The 22,657-nt window shown below is 47.1% G+C and overlaps 1 protein-coding gene across 2 annotated transcripts in view; it reads right to left on the bottom strand.

Moving 5' to 3' along the window:
- drp2 (dystrophin related protein 2) overlaps positions 1–18,101 on the bottom strand; it is a 77,948-nt gene extending 59,847 nt beyond the window's left edge. The window contains exons 1-3 of one of the 2 annotated variants that reach the window (XM_084469295.1): positions 18,018–18,101; positions 13,732–13,951; positions 478–634 (exon numbers count right to left, since the gene is read on the bottom strand). In XM_084469295.1, the coding sequence (XP_084325421.1) occupies positions 478–634; positions 13,732–13,778 (204 nt within the window). In that variant the 5' untranslated portion in view covers positions 13,779–13,951; positions 18,018–18,101. Of the gene's footprint in view, positions 1–477; positions 635–13,731; positions 13,952–18,017 lie in introns of those variants that run through there. The other variant, XM_084469294.1, reaches the window with a different exon arrangement.
- Between the last annotated feature and the right edge of the window lie 4,556 nt (positions 18,102–22,657).

Below are 22,657 nucleotides of genomic sequence, written 5' to 3'. Positions count from 1 at the left end.
AGTGAATTCCTACCTCATCTTTTTTCCCCTCTAGATCGATCCGTTCCGATCGATAACAAACCAGACTGACTGATGCATCCTGGAATTTAGTCGTTATTTTGACGGACAGCTGAGTAATAGGAGCTTAGAAGTTGTTACAGGAGGGTAGGCTACTCCATAGAGGAGATGAAGTGTCATTCACAGGCTTCCTGGTCAGGGAAAGAGAAGGGCATCCAGGACCTTGTTAGACCCCAAAGGCAGAATCTGCCTCAGTGTGAATTAAACGAGTCCCGCTAAGACATTATTAGCTGGAAACTTGATTTCTGAAGACAGGAAATAGCCAATGCTTCTCGCTTGCAATTTGTACTCACTTCATCACTGTCGAACTACGATTAGACCGATTAGACCGATTAGACACACCGTTCAGCTGCATGAACGGAAAATAAACGTTTGAACGATCCCTTGCTTCAGTAACAAGTAATCTTACGGGTACGTTACCTGGTGGAACTCTGCCTGGTGCTGGACGGCGCTGACATCGCCCCCTATGGGCAGCTGCTGGGACAGCTCCTCGTCCTTGGCAGTCAGCCACTCGACGATCTCCTGCAGGGACAACTGCAGCTTGCCACTGTTGTCCGAGAAGGCCTCCAGTCGCACCCTAAAGACGCATTGGCCCACCAACACACACACACACACACACACACACACACACACACACACACACACACACGCAAAGAACAAACAGAATAGATTGAGCACTAAATAATGGGTTCAGCAACTGAAAATATCAACAAAATCAATTCAGCCTATTTTTCAAAGTAAGTAATTTTTCAAAGATCCAAACCTGAATTGTGTTTTCAGAACGAAACAATATATACGTGCATGTGTGTATGTGTGTGTGTGTGTGTGCACGTTCGTGCGTGCATGTGTGTTTCTCAGCCAATAAGCGGCCCTGGCCGAGTATTGATTTCTTGTTGCTTGTTACAACAAGAAATCAATCAGGTTTGAAGTATTATGTAAAGTAGATTGGTGCTGCCCACAGGTGCGCTGGAGCACACTTGGAACCCAAAATAGGGGTGCTGTGCCACCTGCCGGCAGCATGGTACATCCCATGAGGCGTGGTGTGTGTGTTTGGGGTGAGAGTATGGTCTGTGTGTGTGCGTGTGTGTATTTGTGTGTGTGTTTGGAATGAGTGTATGGTGTGTATGTGTGTGTGTGTGTGTGTGTGTGAGTGTGTGAGTGTGTGAGTGTGTGAGTATGGGAGTTGTATACACAGAACTCTATGACAGCCATCCCTCGTTCTTTTCAAATGTTTCCCTTTACTGCATGGTACACAGGTCATCTGCCAAGCCTGTCAAAACGGAGATGATGAGTGGGAACAAGATCCAAAGCTTGAAGAGAGATGCTTGGAGGAGGGAGAGAGAAATTTAAAGAGACAGAGAGAAAGCTATAGAGAATGATCGAGAGAGAGAGAGAGAGCGAGAGAGAGAGAGAGAGAGAGAGAGAGAGAGAGAGCGAGAGAGAGCAAGACCTGAAAGAACAAAACAGTCTTTGTTGGCTGGTGACGAACACCGACTGGGAGAAATGTGAAGGGAACGCAGTATGGCTGTCAGTGATGACAATGTCGATGTACCCGGCTGCAGATAACCCACACAGGGCCGGATGTGAACCTAGTCCCATGGCTCATGAGTCACCGGGATGACGCTGCTGTGCAAAATAGAATCCCTGCCAGGATCCCCCAGTTCCTGTCCACCTGTGTCGCTACACCTGCAGTTTGCCATGTCTGCACCACAACACCACAATTATCGTTCAGATGAATTGCCAAATTTTGACAGGATAGTCGTTCGGCTTTCCGCTGAAAGGTTCCGGGTTCAATCTGGAATGACGGTAGCCTTCCTGTAGGCCTCCTTACAGCTCGCCCTCCACCAATAGGGTTGCCTCAACTGTGGCACTCAACTCCCATTCACTTTGTATTGGACACAGGATCGCGTGGGGCAAGGGAAGGCTGCCGTGTGTGTGCGGGTGATTGCAGTGCACGTGAAGAGGAGGGAACAAAGTTTAGTTTATGCAAATGTGCATTTCTTGCTGCGCGCATCCGGCCATGGTTGAATTTTTCTTTCCTGGTTTGAAGCACTTCCATGGACAAAGTGGTAAACCCCCACCAGCAGCCACCGGAGAGAGAGTGGGGCGTTGCCATGCTCAAGGCAACTCATTTGGTGGGGCCGAGGTCTTAAGCAGGAGCCCTCCCACCCAAACACTGGCTTTTGTATCTGAATTCACGCTCCGTCACTAATAATAACAGTGTCTGCTAAATAACTAGACAGCAGACGGACCAGATCCTGTATTGAATCAGACACACGGCCACGGCTGACTCATATTTATAAAAAAAAACAGCTTATCATCATGGACATCAACATCTATGAACCTAAACTATGAGGTTGAGTCACCTGCTAGTCGACGCCGAATGACGGTCCTCACAGTGTCAGGTACAGGATTGTAGGGTTCATCATATTACTCTGGGAGGGCTGAGTCCACATGGTTTCAGGTGAAGGAGTTCAGGACCTGCACACCAGTAGTGTGGACGGAGGTTGAGCTGAAGTCAAGCTTGTGTTATTACTTTCGATTGATAGGGTCCCCGGTTCAACTGTGTGTGGGCAGACCTGAGCGAATCAGGGGTCACGTGATGTTGTCTCGAGACCTGACCCCTCGCTGCTTTCTGAAGAGGTAGGTAGGTAGGTAGGTAGGTAGGTAGGAGGTAGAAGAATCCCTGAACGCGTAGCCTAAAGCTGTTTGGAGGTTTTTCTGAATATGTCCAGGTTGGAACTAGAATTGCAATGCATGGTTGGTCTTCTATCCTACCAGTTAGTGTTACAGGGTGTTACATTTGCCCAGTTTAATGAGGTTAGGACGTTGGATCCCAGCTCAACCTCAACACCTACGCTTAAGAGGGACGTTTATAGCTATGGTGTCAAAGAAAGTGTCAGGGGCAAAGACACATAATCAAATCAACTTTAATACTTTATTTTACTACATCACTAATTTTCGCTGCCCACTAATTCCCCTGAAAATGAATGACATGCGCGTGTTTGAGCTGGTGAGCCGAGAAACCTCATTAAATCAACAAAAGATGATTCAACTTAAAATAGCAATATTTATTATATATGGTGAAATGCACTTGGTTGATAGAGTAGCCTACATTCATTTAAAAAGTGTTTGTTAAGCATTAACTTAAGTTAGTTAATTATTTACAACCACATTTCTTTCTCTCTCTCTCGCCCCACTGCTAACACAGAGGCTGAGAGAGAGAGAGAGAGAGAGAGAGAGAGAGAGAGAGAGAGAGAGAGAGAGAGAGAACCTTACAGAGATCTCTGTAAGGTTACGGTCATTAAAAGCTAATTGTACACCAGCACAAATAGGAAGGTAATAGAACACTAAGGCCTAAGGCGAGAGAAGGAAACAAAGACAGAGACAGACACAGACACAGAGAGAGAGAGAGAGAGAGAGAGAGAGAGAGAGAGAGAGAGAGAGAGAGAGAGAGAGAGAGACATAAAATAGCATTAAAGGTTGTAAATAGGCCAGGCCATATGGGCCATATAAAGAGGGTTACAACCCTTTAAGGTCAAGCATACAGTAGGTCTAACATTGAGATGTGTAAAACAAGTCGTCTATACAATAATAATAATACAATAAATATAATCAAATATAATAAGAAAACAATAAAAAAAAAGTGTTGCTTCTCTCTTTTACAGCTCCTCAGCCTGTAGTCGCCTGAGCCCATCTGACACGCGCAGGCCGTGCTATGGGAAAGCTGTCACGATGACAGACAATGCTAATCAATACCAATGGGATAACTGTGCAGACGGCTACCTGGCCAACTGTTCCCTGTGTCCCCTGATTCCACGTCCTAGACCTCATGTTGCATTCTGAACGCTCTCCAGCACCACAACATTATGCAGGCTCTGCTTCAAATGCAACCGAGAGAGAGAGAGAGAGAGAGAGAGAGAGAGAGAGAGAGAGAGAGAGAGAGAGAGAATAGGACGTGGACTACTATAACAGTAGTTCATGTGTGATTATGGTACATTAATATATACGCGTATGTTTTATCATGGCGTTCACCAGGAAGCGGTGTGTTGTTTTACTGTGTATGACACACTGTATTACGGCGCTCATTGCTAGTCAAAGCAAGCAACACAGCGTCCCGTGTGTAGCTGGCTCTTAAATGAAATGCAGTTCCCGTGCCAAATTGAAATCCAATCTGCATCACTCTGCGCACATTGCACTCCGTGTGGGTGTGGGTTGGTGTGCGTGTTGGGATGTGTGTGTGTGTTTGTGTTGTTGATTGGGTGTGTTGGGTGGGTGGGCAGCAGGCTCAGGTGTGTGTGTGTGTGTGTGTGTGTGTGTGTGTGTGTGTGTGTGTGTGTGTGTGTGTGTGGGGGGGGGGGGTGTGTGTGTGTGTGTCTGGTTGGGTGGGTGTGTTAGGTGAGGGGTGGGCAGGTGTGTGTGTGTGTGTGTGTGTATGTGTGTGTGTGTGTGTGTGCGGGGGTGTTCCTGTGAGGTATGCCTGGTGAATGACACAGCAGAATTGCAGCGGGCCTGTGGACACTCTCTCAAAGCACTTTGCTTCGCCTCCAAAAAAATCAAAAAGTAAATCACCTTCACGTCATGCCAGACTGGAAATCTAATCAAACATCCAATCACTGAAGACAAAGCACCGTAGCCAGAGTGGGGTCAGCCAGAATCATAACTGGGGGACATTTTCAATAAGGAAATGCCAGAGTTACCTCCCAATGTCACATAGTCAAGACAGAGAGAGAGGGAGGGCTCACAAAGAGGGGATAGTGCCCCAGTTAGCTGATCCATTCAGGGGAAGAGGAGCACAGCATGTGTTTGGGTTTGGTGGATTTTGCAGCAAGCTCCAAAAAAAATATAAAGCTACAGCTAGCTACATAGCCAATAGCACCCCTACCTCCTTCGATCTGAGGGGACGATCGGGGATAAAGAGGGAGCCGAGATGATGCCTCACACACGCATACACACACACACACACACACACACACACACACACACAGATGTTTGCATTAATCTGTAAACATTATGCAGCGCTTTTGAAATTATGTGAGGGATTAATAAAAAAAAAATGCATCAAATGTGGTGTTTGCTGTGTCATTAAACCCAGAAACGTTTACAAAGCAATCCCAGCCAACGGTTGAATTCATTAATGCAATTTATTTTTGTAGATGTTCCGTTTTATTTTTCCATAGCGTACTTTAGATCTTTTTCTGTTTGGCTAGATGGCTCAATTAAAGACCCATGAAAGGGAAAATTACTTTTCTACTAATTTCCTCCTCGAGAGTGTGTGTGTCCCACATACACTCCTCTGACCATAAATAACGCTGATAACACCACTGGGAAGCCCTCCGACTACCATAACAACATCAAACCTTAAAGGATCAACACACATTTGCGCCTTAAGTTTAGCACCTCCCTTTCTCCTGTTGAAATTGGAAACGAGGAACAATCTTCAGAGGCAGAAGACGGTGGCACTTTATCAGGGTCAATGTGTACACACCCACAAATGAACACCGCAAAGGACTTATATTGGAAAAGAATTACCTCGTGACCTATTGCAAATGAAAGCGAGAGGCAGCACCAAGAGAAAGAGCTCGCCCACCCCAAGAGTGCTATCTTTACTCATGTTAACCAGCACAAGAGCGGTGAGTCAGACGCTAAGCTTAGCCACATTCAGCCAGAGATACAGAGTGAGGCATTGTTAGTTGTGCATATTTTTTATGCACGGTTAATATATGTACGTATGTGTGCAGGCAGTACACACACCGAATACGAATGCTTTAATTATTGGGATACATTTGTAATATATACCAGTGTGATGCACGGTGTGTTAGGTAGGGAATGCGGCTGCTGCTTTAAAATGAATGCCTACAATGGGAGAGTATCCATTGTGGTATATACTTTATGATAATAATTAATAATTAGCAGCCTGTTGCACCAGCTGTTATTTTTTATATGATTGTTTTGACCACGGATAACAGTGATGGGCTAACTTGGCCCACGATGTAATTGCTGTTTGCGAAACTCATCTACGAACTCTACTTTGACTGACGGCTAAGTAATTACAACAATATTACATTACTCGATTTAACGTAGCGTAAATAAAACTTTCAAACACAACCTTGTCTGTCGTCGTGCTGCTGAGTCGCGTCAGCTCAATTTTCACGGCAATCCGTTGTAAAAACTCAGACTTTTGTTATTGCTTTGATTGAGAGAAAATTACATATTCTACCTTTAAATCACAGGCGTAAATGGCGGAGACTATTACTAATATTATAGTCAGTGGATCCCTTACAAAACGCATGCATAAACACACATGCAAAAAAATAGCAAGGGCAATTGCACACAGCCTGTCACTGTTTCACACACACACACACACACACACACACACACACACACTCAAATGGTCCTTGTGCTTGGATCCGTCTGGACGCAGTGGAGAGGGCAGGCCTCTGGAGGGAGAGAGGAGAAGCTTACCAAGTCTGACAGGTAGCAGGTATGGAGTACAAGCAGGGAATGCCTGAATGTGTGTGTGTATATGTATTTGTGTGCATGTGTGTCAGTGTTTGTGTGTGTCTTCATTCCCTTTATGAATGAATGTGTACGAATGTGTGCATACGTTTGTGTTTCGATGAGGTGCTACCATTTGATATGGAGTCCTTTTCACACGTCCCTACTGCTTTATTATATAATATTATATAATAGCCGCCTGAACTGTGCAGGCCTCCACCATCTTTGATTCATCATTTTGATTCGAGTTATCAGGAAGGAAGAGTGTCGGGAAGTGAAACCCAGACGCTGTCAAATATAATTGCCCTCGTTTGCCCAAAAACCTTTTTCTTAGTGAGACCTGTTCTCAGAGATATTCTCTTTCTACTAAAGACTGGAGTACACCCTCTATACACACTCCACACCACCTTTCCTGATTGCTTTATTGGGTACAGAGAGTGCACAGAACCTTATTACCAAGCCCTGCTAGTCCAAGCTCCTCCGAGTTAACTGGAGAAGTCTGGGAGTTTGAAAACATTTCACACAGCCTCTGATTTGTTCCGCAAAAGATGATTGTTGTAAAAGCGCATCACCCTGGGAAACCCTGCCAAAACACAGACACGCACACACACGAATATTCGGTACAAAGCGCACACATGCTCATACATGCATGCACACCCACGCAACCCACACACACACACGGGGCCACACACCCACACAAACACATACACACAAACACACAAAAATATAGCACAGATGCACACACACACACACACACACCTCTCAGAACAAAACACACTCAGATATACATATGCAGACAAACGCATGCAACAAACAGCGCAGACATACCTTCCTATATAGGCATGCACATATTCACACCATTTATTGATTTATTCCCACAGTAGCCCATCAATTCCCTACTTGGATTTCCCATCCGAAACAGCATCTGAGAAAGTTAAGTTTGCTGCAGAACTCCCCTGCAATTCAGGAGGGACGCATCCACCCAGCGATCCCGCTGTGACTGCTTCCAACCGTGTTGGAAGCGCTCCTTTATTAAATCTTAATTCCCCGGCTCACCGGCGCATCGTGAAACAGCATGACTTGAAAGACGAGAAATCTCTGGGCAAAGGGGCTGAGGCATGAGGGAGAGAGCGATGAATCTAGAGAACAAGGGAGCGAGGGAGTGAGGGAGAGTAGAAAGAGAGGGAGGGGGTGGAGGGGGTGGGGGGCGGGGTAGAGTAAGCACTCTGTTGTGGGAATCCAGCGGTCGGAGTCTGCCATGTTTGGACAAATGAGTGTCACTCAGAAGAATCAAACGGGTCAAACAGTCGCTTGAAGTGTGAAATATGGGTCAAAGGCGCCGCGCGTGGGTTACCCGCTCAAACAGGCAGAACAGCATCTACCAGCCCCTCTTCAGGAATCCCCGGAATAACCTCAAACACTTTCTGAGGACGGGCAACGAGGCAAAAACGAAGACAAAATGCACTGTAGGAAGCAAACTGAATCACCGAAAGCGAAACTGACGAAGTGTGTTCGTACGCACACGTAAATCCTAATCCCGTCGGCACTACCAACAGCTCTAACTTTGTCCGCTGCTGACCCTGGAAGAACAGAGAGAGAGAGAGATTTGAAGAGTCAGAGAGTAAGCGAGAGCGAGAGAGAGATTTAAAGAGAGAGAAAGTTGGAAACCTGAAAGAGAGGGGAGATGAAGGAAACAGCCTTTGTTGGCTGGTGAAGAACGGACTGTGAAAAATGTGAAGGCAACCCAGTATGGCTAGAGAGAGAGAGAGTGTGTTAGAGAGCGAGAGAGAGCGCTAGAGAGAGACAGAGATGCACAATCCAGTTGTTGATTTCCATCCATCCCAGAGGGATCACACACCTTATTTAAAAAATAAGTCTAATCACCATGGCGGTGGTTGATAATTGGGCTCGGTTCACATATATAAATAAACACAGCTGCTCTTCACGTGGTGAGTTAGTAAAGGAAGAGCTGGTGAACCAGAAAGTAAACATGAATGATTCCACAGAGACGTTTACAGGACTCTGTGACAGCTGCATAAAAAATTAAAATCTAAACATCCAAAAGCAAAATATATTGAGAACGGCAGAATGAACAGAACCGGGGTCAACAAAAACAAAAACTGCAACAACAACAACAACAACAAGCTTAATCCACAACAACAACAACAACAACAAGCTGAATCCACAACAGAAACAACGCAGATTGTGTGGTTCAGAGGTCTCCCCTTGCCCTCAGAGTGACTCGGCTCCCGTGGGCGGGGCCCTCTGCAGTCATCCCAGCCATGTGGCACAACACATTCACATCATTCTGCTGTGACACCCACGGCAGCCCTGGGAGGACATTCCCCGCCGCACAACCGCCATTCCCCCGCACCGCACCAGGAACCAAACAATAGTGATATTGTCTTTGTTGGCTATCTCTCACCCTCACGCCCGCGCAAACATACGCAGAAATACAATTAAGTGTCATATTTAAACATAGGCCTCCATGCTTACACGCACCCATGTGCAGACACACACACACACACACACAAACCACGCAACCTAGCATGCATGTATGCAAAACCCACAAGCATGCATGAGCTTACATTCATCAAAGTAACCCGATCAATACCTTCCACATGATTGGGCAGCAAAGCAGATAAGCTTTAATGTTGTTAAATAGTAAGCCAAGATTAAGTACACAATTGAAGTCTGTATAAATAACCACCTTTTTTTCCGGAAGAAACAAAAACCTGACCTAGCTTCGGCTGGTTTTGAGAGTAACTAGTGTGCACAACATCAGGAGGGTCTGTAGTTTCTAATTTGAAACCAATTCAATAGCAACAGTGACTGTCCCCTGTTTTTAGTCAGGACCCATCGGCTTAATGATTACTTCCCCAGGAACCTGTTAGTTCTTCTTCTTGCACCTCCATTAGCGGTGTAAAAACAGAGGACCACTTTTCTAAATTGCAATGCTTGCAGTGTACAAATATTATTGTTTTATAAGTGTGGGAATTTTTGGCCCAAGATATTACAGCCGAACCACACTTTTGATTATTATTATGATTATTATCAGTGTACAGTGACAGGGTTTCGGTGTTGGGCATAAAAATGTCCCTCGGATAAAGTATTTTGCTTTGTTTGTTTTGGAAAGAAAACAAGGATATTATCAGTGAGTTATTTTCAATTGGAGGAATCTGGGAAATAGTAAAAATAAATGATGCTCATATTTCATTGGTAGAATGAAAATGAAAGAATTAGCAACATTACTGTAAAAGAGCATTGTATTACTCAAATATTGTAAATGATGATACTAATAACTAACTGTATTAAACATTATGATGTATTGATCTATATGCCATGTCACTGCTCTATATACTGTAACTCATTTACAAGAACCACACCACTTATTTATTACTTGTTTATCAGGGCAATATACATACAGCATTATGGGATTTCTTTACATTTTCATGCAAATTGCCCGACTGGTCATGAAACTTCTATCCATTACACGTGTGATAAGAGAAAGGTTTCTTTACACTGTGATGAATCGCTGAATCATTTCCTTTGTCAACACTGGGAGAGCACTGTGAAATCGATGCGATGCACAACTCATTCAGATCTTAAATGCCTCTTTTTTTCTCTCTCTCTCTCTCTCTCTCTCTCTCTCTCTCTCTCTCTCTAAAAACGGTCACACCTCCGTGGCTTTGACATTCGCGTTGGCATCTTACATTATTAACCACAGATATTTCATTGCCTAACGGTTTAATTGGATAGAGGTACAAAGGAGGCAAATGGGCAGTTAGCTTCTCGCTCATTTCCCCCCATAAAGGCTCAAAGGCCTGTCACTCAATAATAATAATAATAATTGATTGAATTTATATAGCGCTTTTCTAGACACTCAAAGACTCACTGGGATGACAGGCTATTATGAAGCCAGTCATCTCTTTCAATGGGTTGAACTTCCACTACACTTAGTCTTGACCAATCACGTGCTACTGTTGTCTCGCTCAATAGTCAATCAGAGTCAGCTTGGGGTGAAAATCATCCCATTGTTGAATCACACGCTTGTACGCACAGAGCGGAGCCAGTCAAAGTCCACCTCACCAAAGGCAAGCGTCAGATTCAAAACGATGGTACTGGCATTCAAGGCAGTAGATGGAACTGCCCCAGCCTACCTCCAAGCCTTGGTCAAACCAGACACCCCAGCTCGATCCCTCCGCTCAACTACCTCAGCTGGACGCCTGGTACCGCCATCACTAAGAGTAACCAAAGGTCGATCAGCTAAATCACAACTCTTCTCTATCTTGGGACCACAGTGGTGGAACGAGCTCCCTGCTGATGTCAGGACCGCAGAGTCGCTCACCAGCTTCCGTAAACGACTCAAAACCCACCTTTTCAGAGTTCACCTAGACTCTACATAGCCATTCAGTCCCTTATTTGTCTGTTGCACTATTGTTTGTTGTACGTCCTGGCACTTGATGAACGCACTTAATACAGGTTGTATTCATTCATTGTACTTAATTGTGTAGAATGTACTTAATTGTGTTGTGCATGCATGTTGTGTAGCATGTACTTAGTTGTGTAGCATCTGCAGTAGCTAGCTATCACTGCTGTATACGGGGAATGGGGTCAGCCTGGCGATTGTTAGTACTTGCACTTGGTTCTATGAACGTCTTTACTGTACCGACGGCGATATATTGTTTCACTTCTTATGACAAATGTACTTATTGTAAGTCGCTTTGGATAAAAGTGTCTGCTAAATGCCCTAAATGTAAATGTAAATGTAAAGAGAAAAGAGAATAGAATTCGTCTGGGCAAAAATCATCGCTGCTTTCTGATCATTTCAATGAGGGAAACGGAACACGTATTAATCTTGTCAAACCCTAAAACACGAACTATACAACGTAACTGATTGAAAAGCGTCGATCAACTGTACACACAAACTCAACTCAGCTCATCTGTCGTCGCCATCGTCCATCGTTGTCTCCCCACCGCACATTCCGCCAGTCCTGTCAGACGTTCGTCGCGTGCGCATCCATCTGTTGTTTCCTCAGATGCACATGGCCGCCATGCAGAGAGGCCACGGCGGGAGATAAACGCCGGTCGCCGCGGGCTATCGATAACGATCTCATTACTCAGCACTGCAGGGGACGCCGCTGTCGGCAGCAATCCCCTAAAACAGCTGTGATTCCTCGAACACCCCTCGGCTAAACGCATGGGGGTCAATGGTTTAAATGCTATGTGGGAGTGGAGTTGAAGACATGACAGGCCCGGTCGACTCCCAATTAAGGGACTTGGCAAGGACACAAATGGCCTCTAATTGTTTTCCGCAGTCGCGGGCCCTGTTGGCGGCCTGATATGTGTGACAGCAAAATTAACCCGTGGCAAATAAATAATAAATACGGCGAGTGGAGAAAGGCTATTGAAAACAACGTTAAACGACATCACATTATAGAGACAGCGGTTTTAATCGAATGCTGCTGCAATGGTGCAGCACAGCATCGACAGCAACAGAACTTGTAGAAGAGAAGGTGGAAAAGAGGACAAATTAACCGTCTGGATGAGGCGGGTCGTTTCTAGTTAAAGGGATAATATGCAATATTTCTGCATTCAACTGTGTAAAAACGACCAGACCTATGACAAATTGTCGAGGTCAAACCCAGAGACTCCGTCGTTTTATTCAAGGCAACGTTCTGTTACATTTGTACGCCTGTCAAGGTCTCATTTTCCCTTTGGCCCCTTTTTGGGAAACGTGCAAAAAACAGTAATATCGATTTACCTTACCATGACAAGCTACCAAGCCACTGCAGTATTACCCACACATAGACATTACTTTGGCGGGTTATTTTCCCATACAGTGAATTCACTCTTTCAAATGGGTAAAAAAAAAAAATTTTTATTGTAGAGCTGCGCTCAAAACTGCACTCAACACAAAACATCAACATTCGCTCTCGCTCTCTCTCTCTGTCTCTCTCAACAACAGCCCCTCTACTTTTTGTGCGAAAGAAGTTGGATAGTTTCGACCAATGTAGACATGTGGAGACTCTGTTTGACATGTTTTATATAGAGTTCATGTTAAGTCAGTTGAATCTGTATTCTATAGATTATGGGCCCTAGTCGGTCTAAAACGGAGACGTCAAGGCGCAAAGTCAAAGTACTTTGTGGGCGGTTCTATGGCGCTGTTGCTATTATGACGGCGAGATAAATGAGCTTTGCGCCCGGCACAAATCTAAAAAGGGTTGGGCTGAAACCTGTAGGTGTGTTTTGGGCGTAACGTGCAATAAACCAATGAGAGTTCCACCTGCCATCCCCTTTAAGACCCAGCGCATTTGACTTGGCAAGTTGATATTTTGACAGCGCTTTTGCATTCTCCGCTGAGACAGATGCATGACCACATGAATTTCAAACTTCAAATGGTCAGTTTATGGCCAAATAATAGGCATAATTCACACATGGAATAGCGTTTTCTTCTCCAACTTCAGAAACACTGATTCGTCATGTAAATTGCGGCAAAGACAACTTAAAACATATATGATATGCGGACACGGTCCTCGATGGCCGCAACTGTGGGTCTATTTAATGATATGTGGTATACATTAACAAACATTGTTTGTTACCAGTATTGTATACATTATCGTTATCGACTTGTGTTCATAATATGCATGTGTCCCAACGTTAATATACATCACCATTAATCTTTTTTAATATAGAGTCTGTTTAGTCAGTTTGATCCGTTTCATACACAGTCTATGTTAAGTCTTTTTGATCTTTTTTATTTACAGTCTATCTGCATTACACCCACACTAGAGCTCCATGGGCCATGCAATACTTCTCTGTACTGTTGTACAGCTTGCGGGAGACACTTCTAGACAGCGATTTTTAATCCATTGGGAACATTTATTGCACTTCAGTTAGGCTTTTGTTTAGGGAAGGGTACTTTGTAACTCAGCTATTGTGTAGGAATGTTGACAAAAACGATGGCTCTATAGAGAGGAGTGCTGCCGTGCGATTACGTTTTTAGTTCCCTGCGTCAGATCACTGTACCCAGCCTGTCGTCCAACTATTCACACATGGCTCACCCAGCCTTCCATCCACCCACTGTAAATGTGATTCAATTAAAAAGTGACATTTGCTTGGTACCAAAACGCCCAACTCTCGCCCAAACGGCCAATCTCCAAAATGTCCACTCACCGGATGTTGTGGGACTTGCGTTTGATCTCATTCCAGCAGAGGTTCATGTCGGCTGGATGGTGCCTGCCTCCCCCTCCTCCTTCTCCTCCTCCTCCACCTCCAGCTCCTCCTCCTCCGCCTCGCAGCCTCCTGCAGACCGCCCCCTCCTCCGGTCCCTCACCGTCGCCTGCCGACTGGCATGGCACGCAGTGGCATCTTGGCCACGAGGGCCGCCCCGCAGCTAGACACACACACACACACACACACACACACACACACACACACACACACACACACACACACACACACACACACACACACACACACACACACACACACACACACACACACACAGAGACATACACACGCAGACACACAGAGACATACACACACACACACGCATACACACATACACAGACAGACACACACACACACACACACGCACAAAGAGATACACACACACACACACACACACACACACACACACACACACGCACGCACGCAAGTACACAAAACACACACACAAAGATAGAAAGATAAAGATAAAGAAGAAAGAGAAGAGAAATTTAATTCAGGTTTGGGAAATTAGGTCGGAAAGATAAATACGAAGGAGAGAGATAGAGGGAGGGAGAGGGAGAGTATAAAGTGGTGAAAAATCACATTGGAATGCAACTACCCATTGTGACAGTGATTTATATATGTCCTACACCGACAACGTCTTTGAGCCTGAGCCAAATCTGATAACATTGTGCCAGTTTCTGAGGCGTTGAACGCAAAATCGTAGGAGGCTGCAAAAGTCCACACGGTTATAGCTCACTATTAAACTCCAGAAAACAATCCAGTTAAGAAGCTTTCTCAGAAGGCAAAGGAGGGAGACCAGGTGGGGCCTGACGGTAAGAACTGCAATCCCCCTGATAGGACTGCAGTGAAAGACCACAAACACCCACACACACACACACACACACACACACACACACACACACACAAAGGAAGAACCACCAAAAATAGTATTAATTGATAGACACAGTCATGTCCATGTATGTCCACCCTATGTCAGACAGGCTGTGTTTTCTGGTCAGGATGTATTTAAAGACTGTTTCCTGTGCTGCCCAATGGCACCTGTCTCCTTCACTTCATTACAAAACCACTCCATGAACTATGCTGCACGCGCACGCGCACACGCACGCACGCACGCACACACGCACGCACGCACGCACGCACGCACGCACGCACACCAACCCCCCCACTCTCACCCCCACACAGACACACAAAAACACCCACCCACACAATAGCGCATATTCAGTCACAGACACCCAAACAAAAGCGCACACAAACACATACCAACACCATCACCGCACACACACTCAGACACAGACACCCATACACACACCCACACACAGTCTTTCACAGTGGGGACATCCATTCTGTCAGAGGGCTGGTGCTCATCGTGGCCATCCTCTACGCTGCTGTCACAACCATTGGCGTCCACGGCCGCAGTCTGTCAGCTACGAAACATCTGAAGTCATGCAGTGTAACACACACACACACACACACACACACACACACACACACACACACACACACTCATGGTACTTGTACCTTGTACAGTAAGAGCATTTTATAAACACCCTCTCCCTCTCTGTCCCCCTGCCCAAGTGGTAAAAAACAACAATCCAATCAGAAATAAGATGTTCGGGGGGGAGGGGGGGCCGAGTGAGTGTTTGTCCGCAAGGGGACGTTAAGCTCCAAGCAGGATCATCTCCTCGCTCCAGCTCTTCCTTCCTCATTCTACACATTCCTATTTCATTCAGCTGGTTTCCATTTGTTTGTGTTCTGCGTGGCTCGCTCCTTTTCCATTCATCACTTCCTTCTTAGTGCACCTTGGGGTGGCCGCCACGAGTGTTTCCTTATTTCCATGAAGGATTGCCACCACCTACCACCCACCACACCCACCACCCACCCCCCCACCACCCACCACTTACCATCCACCACCCCCCACCATCCACCACCCACCCCCCACCATCCACCACCCACCACTTATCACCCACCACTTACCACCCATCACTCACCACCCACCACCCCCCCCCCCCCTCCATGAAGGATTGCCACCACCTACCACCCACCACACCCACCACCCACCACCCCCCCCCCCTCCATGAAGGATTGCCACCACCTACCACCCACCACACCCACCACCCACCCACCCCACCACCCACCACTTACCATCCACCACCCCCCACCATCCACCACCCACCCCCCACCATCCACCACCCACCACTTATCATCCACCACTTACCACCCATCACTCACCACCCACCACCCCCCCCCCCCCTCCATGAAGGATTGCCACCACCTACCACCCACCACACCCACCACCCACCACCCCCCCCCCTCCATGAAGGATTGCCACCACCTACCACCCACCACACCCACCACCCACCCACCCCACCACCCACCATCCACCACCCCCCACCATCCACCACCCACCCCCCACCATCCACCACCCACCACTTATCATCCACCACTTACCACCCATCACTCACCACCCCCCCCCCCCCTCCATGAAGGATTGCCACCACCTACCACCCACCACACCCACCACCCACCCCCCCACCTACCATCCACCACCCCCCACCATCCACCACCCACCCCCCACCATCCACCACCCACCACTTATCATCCACCACTTACCACCCATCACTCACCACCCACCACCACCCCCCCCGCCGTTCATCTCTCCCCCCTCACGCCCCCTCGGGCCTGCTGCGCTGTATCGTCTGTGAGTCAACAGAATAATCTCACCTTGTTCACTAACAACTGGAACGTGGAACGTCGATGTGATGGGTGCGGGTTTACATGGGTGCGGGTTTACATGGGTGCGGGTTTACATGTGTAGCGGCGACTCAGAGACGACTATTCAGGGCTCAAAATGGATTTCCGATCATGACATTGAAATGAACCACGGGACAGCTAATGAAGCCCGCCGGGATCACAGATAACACACATCTGATCGATGTACCCTCATGCATGCATAGGTGTAGGAAGGATGCACGGACAGAGGGGCGGACGCAAGGAGGAGGGGGATAGAGAGGTGGGTAGGGTAAGTATCAAGGGAGGTTGGTAGTGAGGTAGATAGGTAGGCACTGAAGGCAGGTAGGTAGGGTGATAGGGCTGTTGGTATGTAGTTGGTAGCCAGGTAGAGAGTGAGGTAGACTGGTAGGTGGATACGCAGGTATGTAGGGAGGTATAATCACTGCAAGTCCCTTTGCGAAAAAAGGGTCTATTAAAATAACTAAATAGTCCCAGTACTACTTGCATGACTAAACACACAACGTAGAAGCATATGGATGCGTGGGCTTTCCCCCCAAAAGACCACAGATATCCTGATTGTACTAAGGGCGCACATGGCTCACTCTGAACCATCGCAAGAGCTCCTTCCACAAATCTCTTTATTCCAGAGCTTCGGCGGCATCTGCTTGCTCCTCATGACTGACTCAGAGAGTCTCCCACGTGGAAACCCAGCAGGTAGTCCTCCTGCTGGTCCGCAACACACAAGTTAAGTTTTAAACAGGCCCGGGCGTTGATCAAATGCGACGTCGACCATCGAGGCGGACGCAGACGCAGCAGCAGCAGCAACAACGCTCTCCCAATGCTTCCCAAACCCAGCCGGGGATAATCCAAAGACATGCGGAAGAGGACACACAGACAGTGTTCCTCTTGCTGGGATATTGCTCTGGGATGCGTAATCTACATGTGGCGGGAAAGCCTGTCCCTCCCCCAACTGTTCCGAAGCGCATGTGTCAACACGACAAACTGCATCTCGGGCATTTTGTCGTACACTTGGTGTTCTCCGACGAATCAACCCGAGAAAAACAACAACAGCTGAGTACATACTATTCCCAAAGTGTTGTGAAAACTCTGATCAAGGGAGCTTAGGCTCATTACAGATACAATTCACCGCTTCCCGGGGAACACAGAGGCAAGGAGGGAACCAAAGCGATTGTTATGCAGATACAACCACGGACTCATCAAACAGCAGCTGTGTGCATAGCGGCACTGTGTCGTCTACATACAGCCCGTGCACTGCTCGGTGGAATCAAGCACCTGGGATTCGGCAGAGTCTGCGGCTAAATTTCCGGCCCCCCCGACGCTCAAACGGAGACAACGACTTCATCGCCCGCAACACATTGTCCGAAACTTACTTTGTATCACCGACACACGCTTCCCTTTCTCTGGCGCTCACTTTGGTACGTCTATAGGCACGGGGAACACCATTGGATGAAATGTAAAATCCACAGTATATTTACAGTGTCTGTTTCTTTCGGCGCAGGCGGATAATGCAGAACGTGCTAAGCCGGGGGATACAGAGGCAGGATGAGAGAGAGAGAGAGTGACGACGATGGGAGAGGATAGAAAAAGAGAGAACGAAGAGCAGAAATAGATGTAAGGGGGAGCGTTGAGGCATGGGGAGGTGTGTGTGTGTGTGTGTGTGTGTGTGTGTGTGTGTGTGTGTGTGTGTGTTGTGGGGAAGTGGGGTGGTGATGGGGGGGGCAGTGGATGTCTGAGCCAGATATCAGAGACGTGTCTGTCTCCTGGACATTCTTGCTCACACCTACGTGGCCCCACAACACACGCAGAACATTTCCCAGATGGTCCAAAGGCCATCAGCTTAATGTCCCCCGCCCACACGGTCACTGACAGGCTGAACATGGCAGGGGAGAGACGGCTCTTAGAATGGCCTTTTGTTAGACGGGAGCCGGGGGGGGGGAAAATCGAATGTGCACATTTTCCATCTCTCCCGAGTGAGACATGCTAGCGTTGTTAAAAAGAGATTTGATTGGCCCTTTGTGCTCATTCAGCTTCGAACCAAGCACATCAACACGGAGGCCACGTAAAGTCTGATCAGGACCATCCAGACAGGCAACTCCATTAACTCGTTGCACAGTACAGGCATAAAAACAAGGCATTCTCGGTGTTGTTCTAGATTTTATTCGAGGAGGACAAATGAAAAAAGGAGCCAGGCGGGAAATGCCGGGTAACTAGGAGGCGCAGGAGAGACGTGTTCACATGGAGAAAGTGGAAATGGAAGATTAAAGCCTTGGGTTTCCCTTCTAGTTACAGAAACCACGTTTGGTTAATTAAGAGTCGCAGCCAGCAGGGACAGATAAAACTGATTTAAACAGAATTCCCAAGTGATATTGCAAATGTTATTATCCCCGTTTCGACACCCGGCATACATTGAATTCCAATGCGTTCAGTGGCACATTTACTCCCGTTGAAGACATTAAACAGCGTCCGAGAGCCGCCTGGGCTCACATACACACATACAGGAGAGAGGGAGGGGGGAGAGTCGCTGACTTTGTCTGTTTCAGCTCCATCATAATGAACGCCAGCAAAACTCATGATTCAGGGAGCAAGAGTCTTCAGGGGGCCATCTGGAGAGGACTAAGTCAGAATACTCTTGGTGCTTGCGTTTGTATGTAAGTGTGCGTGTGTGTGTGTGTGTGTGTGTGTGTGTGTGTGTGTGCGCGTACGTGTGCGTGTGCATGCAGTCTTGACCTTATGTGTGTGTGAGCAGCGCCGTCGTATAGGGGGGAAAGGTTATGACAATTATAAGGGCCCACACACAGCCCCCAGTAGCCTCTATGACAAAATGATTATGCATACACTGAACTAATATATATATTCATACGAATGAATCCGAATTAAAACAAAGCCACAAATCATACAATATTCTAATTTTAATAATTTCAATAATCCCCTTGGCCCCTTCTTAAAAAATGGTTTGGTCCACACCGCGGTTCGTTCTTCCCAGGGACGTGCACACTCAGGAGTTTTGAGGGGCAGGTGCCGAATTGTTGACGGGGGGGGGGGGGGGGCGAGGGGGTTGGATCGCGGACGAGCGCTATTGCGGGCGCGATTGTTGAGGGGGGGAGGGGGTTGGATCGCGGACGAGCGCTATTGTTAACGGTGGGTTGGATCGCGGACGAGCTCTATTGCGGGCGCGATTGTTGAAGAACACTCTTTTAATACGAGGCAAAAATGTGCACGTGCCTGGTTCTTCCCATGGTTCTTCCTCATCGGAAGTGAGTGAGCGATGAGACTTACAGTGAACAAACAAGCCAATTTAAACTTTAATTGAGATTAGATTAGGCTTGTTGTTGTTTTTGATATTAGTTTTACAACAACGTATTCCATGTGCTCTTTGTTTCACTTGCACATTTAAGTTAAATGCTACATATTTACCTGTGGACTATCTTGAGCCAGGACACTTTGTTTTTTGCATATCAGTGCTTGATTGTTAAATACAATAAAATACCCACACCTATTTGTTGAGTGATTAATTGAAAATGTATTTGCAATCAGAGGTGTAATAACGTGTTGCAAATCAGGGAAATCAGAATAAGACAATTAATAATACATAATTTACATAATAATACTCTGACTTGTTAAGTCGTTAAATGTAAAAAGGGAAACAAATTGGGTGTATTACACCAGGCACCGTCAAGAACACTGAAAAACAAGAACATTTAAGGTGGCAATGAATGGGGGAGAGGGGCCCACACCGATATTCTTTCAGGGGGCCCAGAATTCCTAGCAACTGCCCTGTGTGTGAGTGTGTGTGAATGGGTGGGGGGGGGGGGTTTACTGGAAGCAGGGGCCATCCCTCCTCTGCTGCTCATGCTGCTGCTGCTGCTGCAGCAGACCCTCAGCCTCTCAGCTCCTCAGACACCCTTGCTACCAGAGCTACCAGCTAAAAGCGCCACTGCTTCCATAACCGCTAGCTGGGCGTAAACAAAGCTGCACTCCACCAAACAGCAGCCTCTCACCAGAGTGGCATTGAGGTCAGGGTGGTGGGGGGGAGAGGGGGTGGATGGATAGGGCTGGGGGGGGGGGAGAGGGGGGAGAATGGAAGGGGGCACAGATTCTTCTCCAGCAGCAATAACAGCCACACACACACACACACACACTGCTGGAGGAGATCCAATGGCACAGCTAAACACTCTTGGCTGGGAGGCACACACACACACACACACACACACACACACACACACACACACACACACACACACACACACAGGTAAGCTCACAGTCACAAACATGTTTCCATTCTCTCTCACTCTCTCCCTCTCTTGCCGACACACACACACACACACAGGCAGATGCTCGCAAGCACGCATACATGAACACAAAGGTGACCGAAAATGAGCATTTAATGACAAATAGTTTGAACACACATGAAAACACACACATATACTAATACACACAAAACATACACACACACACACACACACACACACACACGCACACGCACAAACACATACAGACACACTTGGATGCTGCTATACGCCCTTAAAATCACTCAAAAACAACATCGGCTGTTAAATTGGTTATTCCTCATGAAACACTGTTGCATTCTTTCGTCACTCAACACACACACACACACACACCCACACAAAACCCACGCAAACAAAACAGAAGTGTTAACTCCCTGTTCTTGCACAACCATCACATGCAACGCACAGCATTTCATTCTCTTATCACACACATACAAACAAACTCAAACAACAAAAAACACACACACACACACACACACACACACACACACACACACACCATTATCCCAAGCCGGTTCCATTAATATCTCAATGCCAATGTGTCATTTCTAGATTCCATTCAACCCCCCATTTGCTCAAGAGCAATGTTGTTAAACAGAGACCCCAGGCTCGGCCCTAGTGGGAGGCAGCCGAGGACCGAAAGGGGCTGCTATTTGAGAACTCTGTTATTTGAACACTTCCCTGGCCAATTCACAGCCGCCAGGTCGCATAATAGTAGTTTGATTTGGCTTTCCCTACTACTTTTGTCAGTGGACCCTGTGAATTCGAAAGTGTGTGTGTGTGTGTGTGTGTGTGTGTGTGTGTGTGTGTGTGTGTGTGTGTGTGTGTGTGTGTGTGTGTGTGTGTGTGTGTGTGTCCCACTGCAAGTGTGGGGTGCCAGAGTGTGAAATTCTTATATTTGGACAGTCTCACATGCTTGCTTGCTTTCTTCCTTGTGTCTGCACCCGTGTGTGTGTGTGTGTGTGTGTGCTTACAGTTGTGCGTGCACATGTATCCGCACTGGTGTGTACTACTTTCGTGACCCCTAGCCCGCCTGAGCTTGTTTCCCGGTATTCAAGCACAGGGTTGATGCTAACCAGCGCAGAGCAACAAACTCAGTCATCCAGACCCCGGTGTACGACACGTATTAGCAGGTACAATGCCCCTACAACACCCCTCTCCCACCTCCCTTCTGTAGTGCAGCTCCCTGCTTCAGACCACATCACAGACATGTCTCCCTCGCCTTGTTGTTCAGTCATTGCCACTGCCCCTAACCCTAACCCTAACACCCCCCCCCCCCAGACACTCACGCACGCACGCATGCACGCACACACACACACACACACCCTATTGACTCTGTGTGTGTCTTTAATCTGTTAGCATTATATGTTTCCCCTCCCACGGAATCAGTGTCACAGTCATTAGGAAACTGGAGGCTGAGCTCATGCGGCTCTCTGTGGTAATGCTGTGTGTGTGTGTGTGTGTGTGTGTGTGTGTGTGTGTGTGTGTGTGTGTGTGTGTGTGTGTGTGTGTGTGTGTGTGTGTGTGTGTGTGTGTGTGTGTGTGCGTGCGTGCGTGCGTGTGTGTGTGTGTGTGTCTGCGTGTCTGTACCGAGTGTATTAGGTTAGGAAACGCTCGCCACAGAGTAAATCGTAGCTTTTTCTTCTTCAACTCTCAATTGTTAAAGTGTAAGGGAAACCCCAGTGCCGGCTGGAATCTGAACAGTATGAGATTTGAAATAAATGAGAGTTCTTGGAAGGAGGGGGGGCCTGTTATCCCCATGGTTATGACCCATAGCAGCTTTCTGATACTTTTTTGGTACCGTCGTTGTACCGTCGTTATAATGAGCG

Source organism: Micromesistius poutassou (genome assembly GCF_964030765.1).
Source record: "Micromesistius poutassou genome assembly, chromosome: 6".
Classification (NCBI taxonomy): Eukaryota; Metazoa; Chordata; class Actinopteri; order Gadiformes; family Gadidae; genus Micromesistius; species Micromesistius poutassou.
This window is presented reverse-complemented; position numbering and strand designations above follow the sequence as displayed.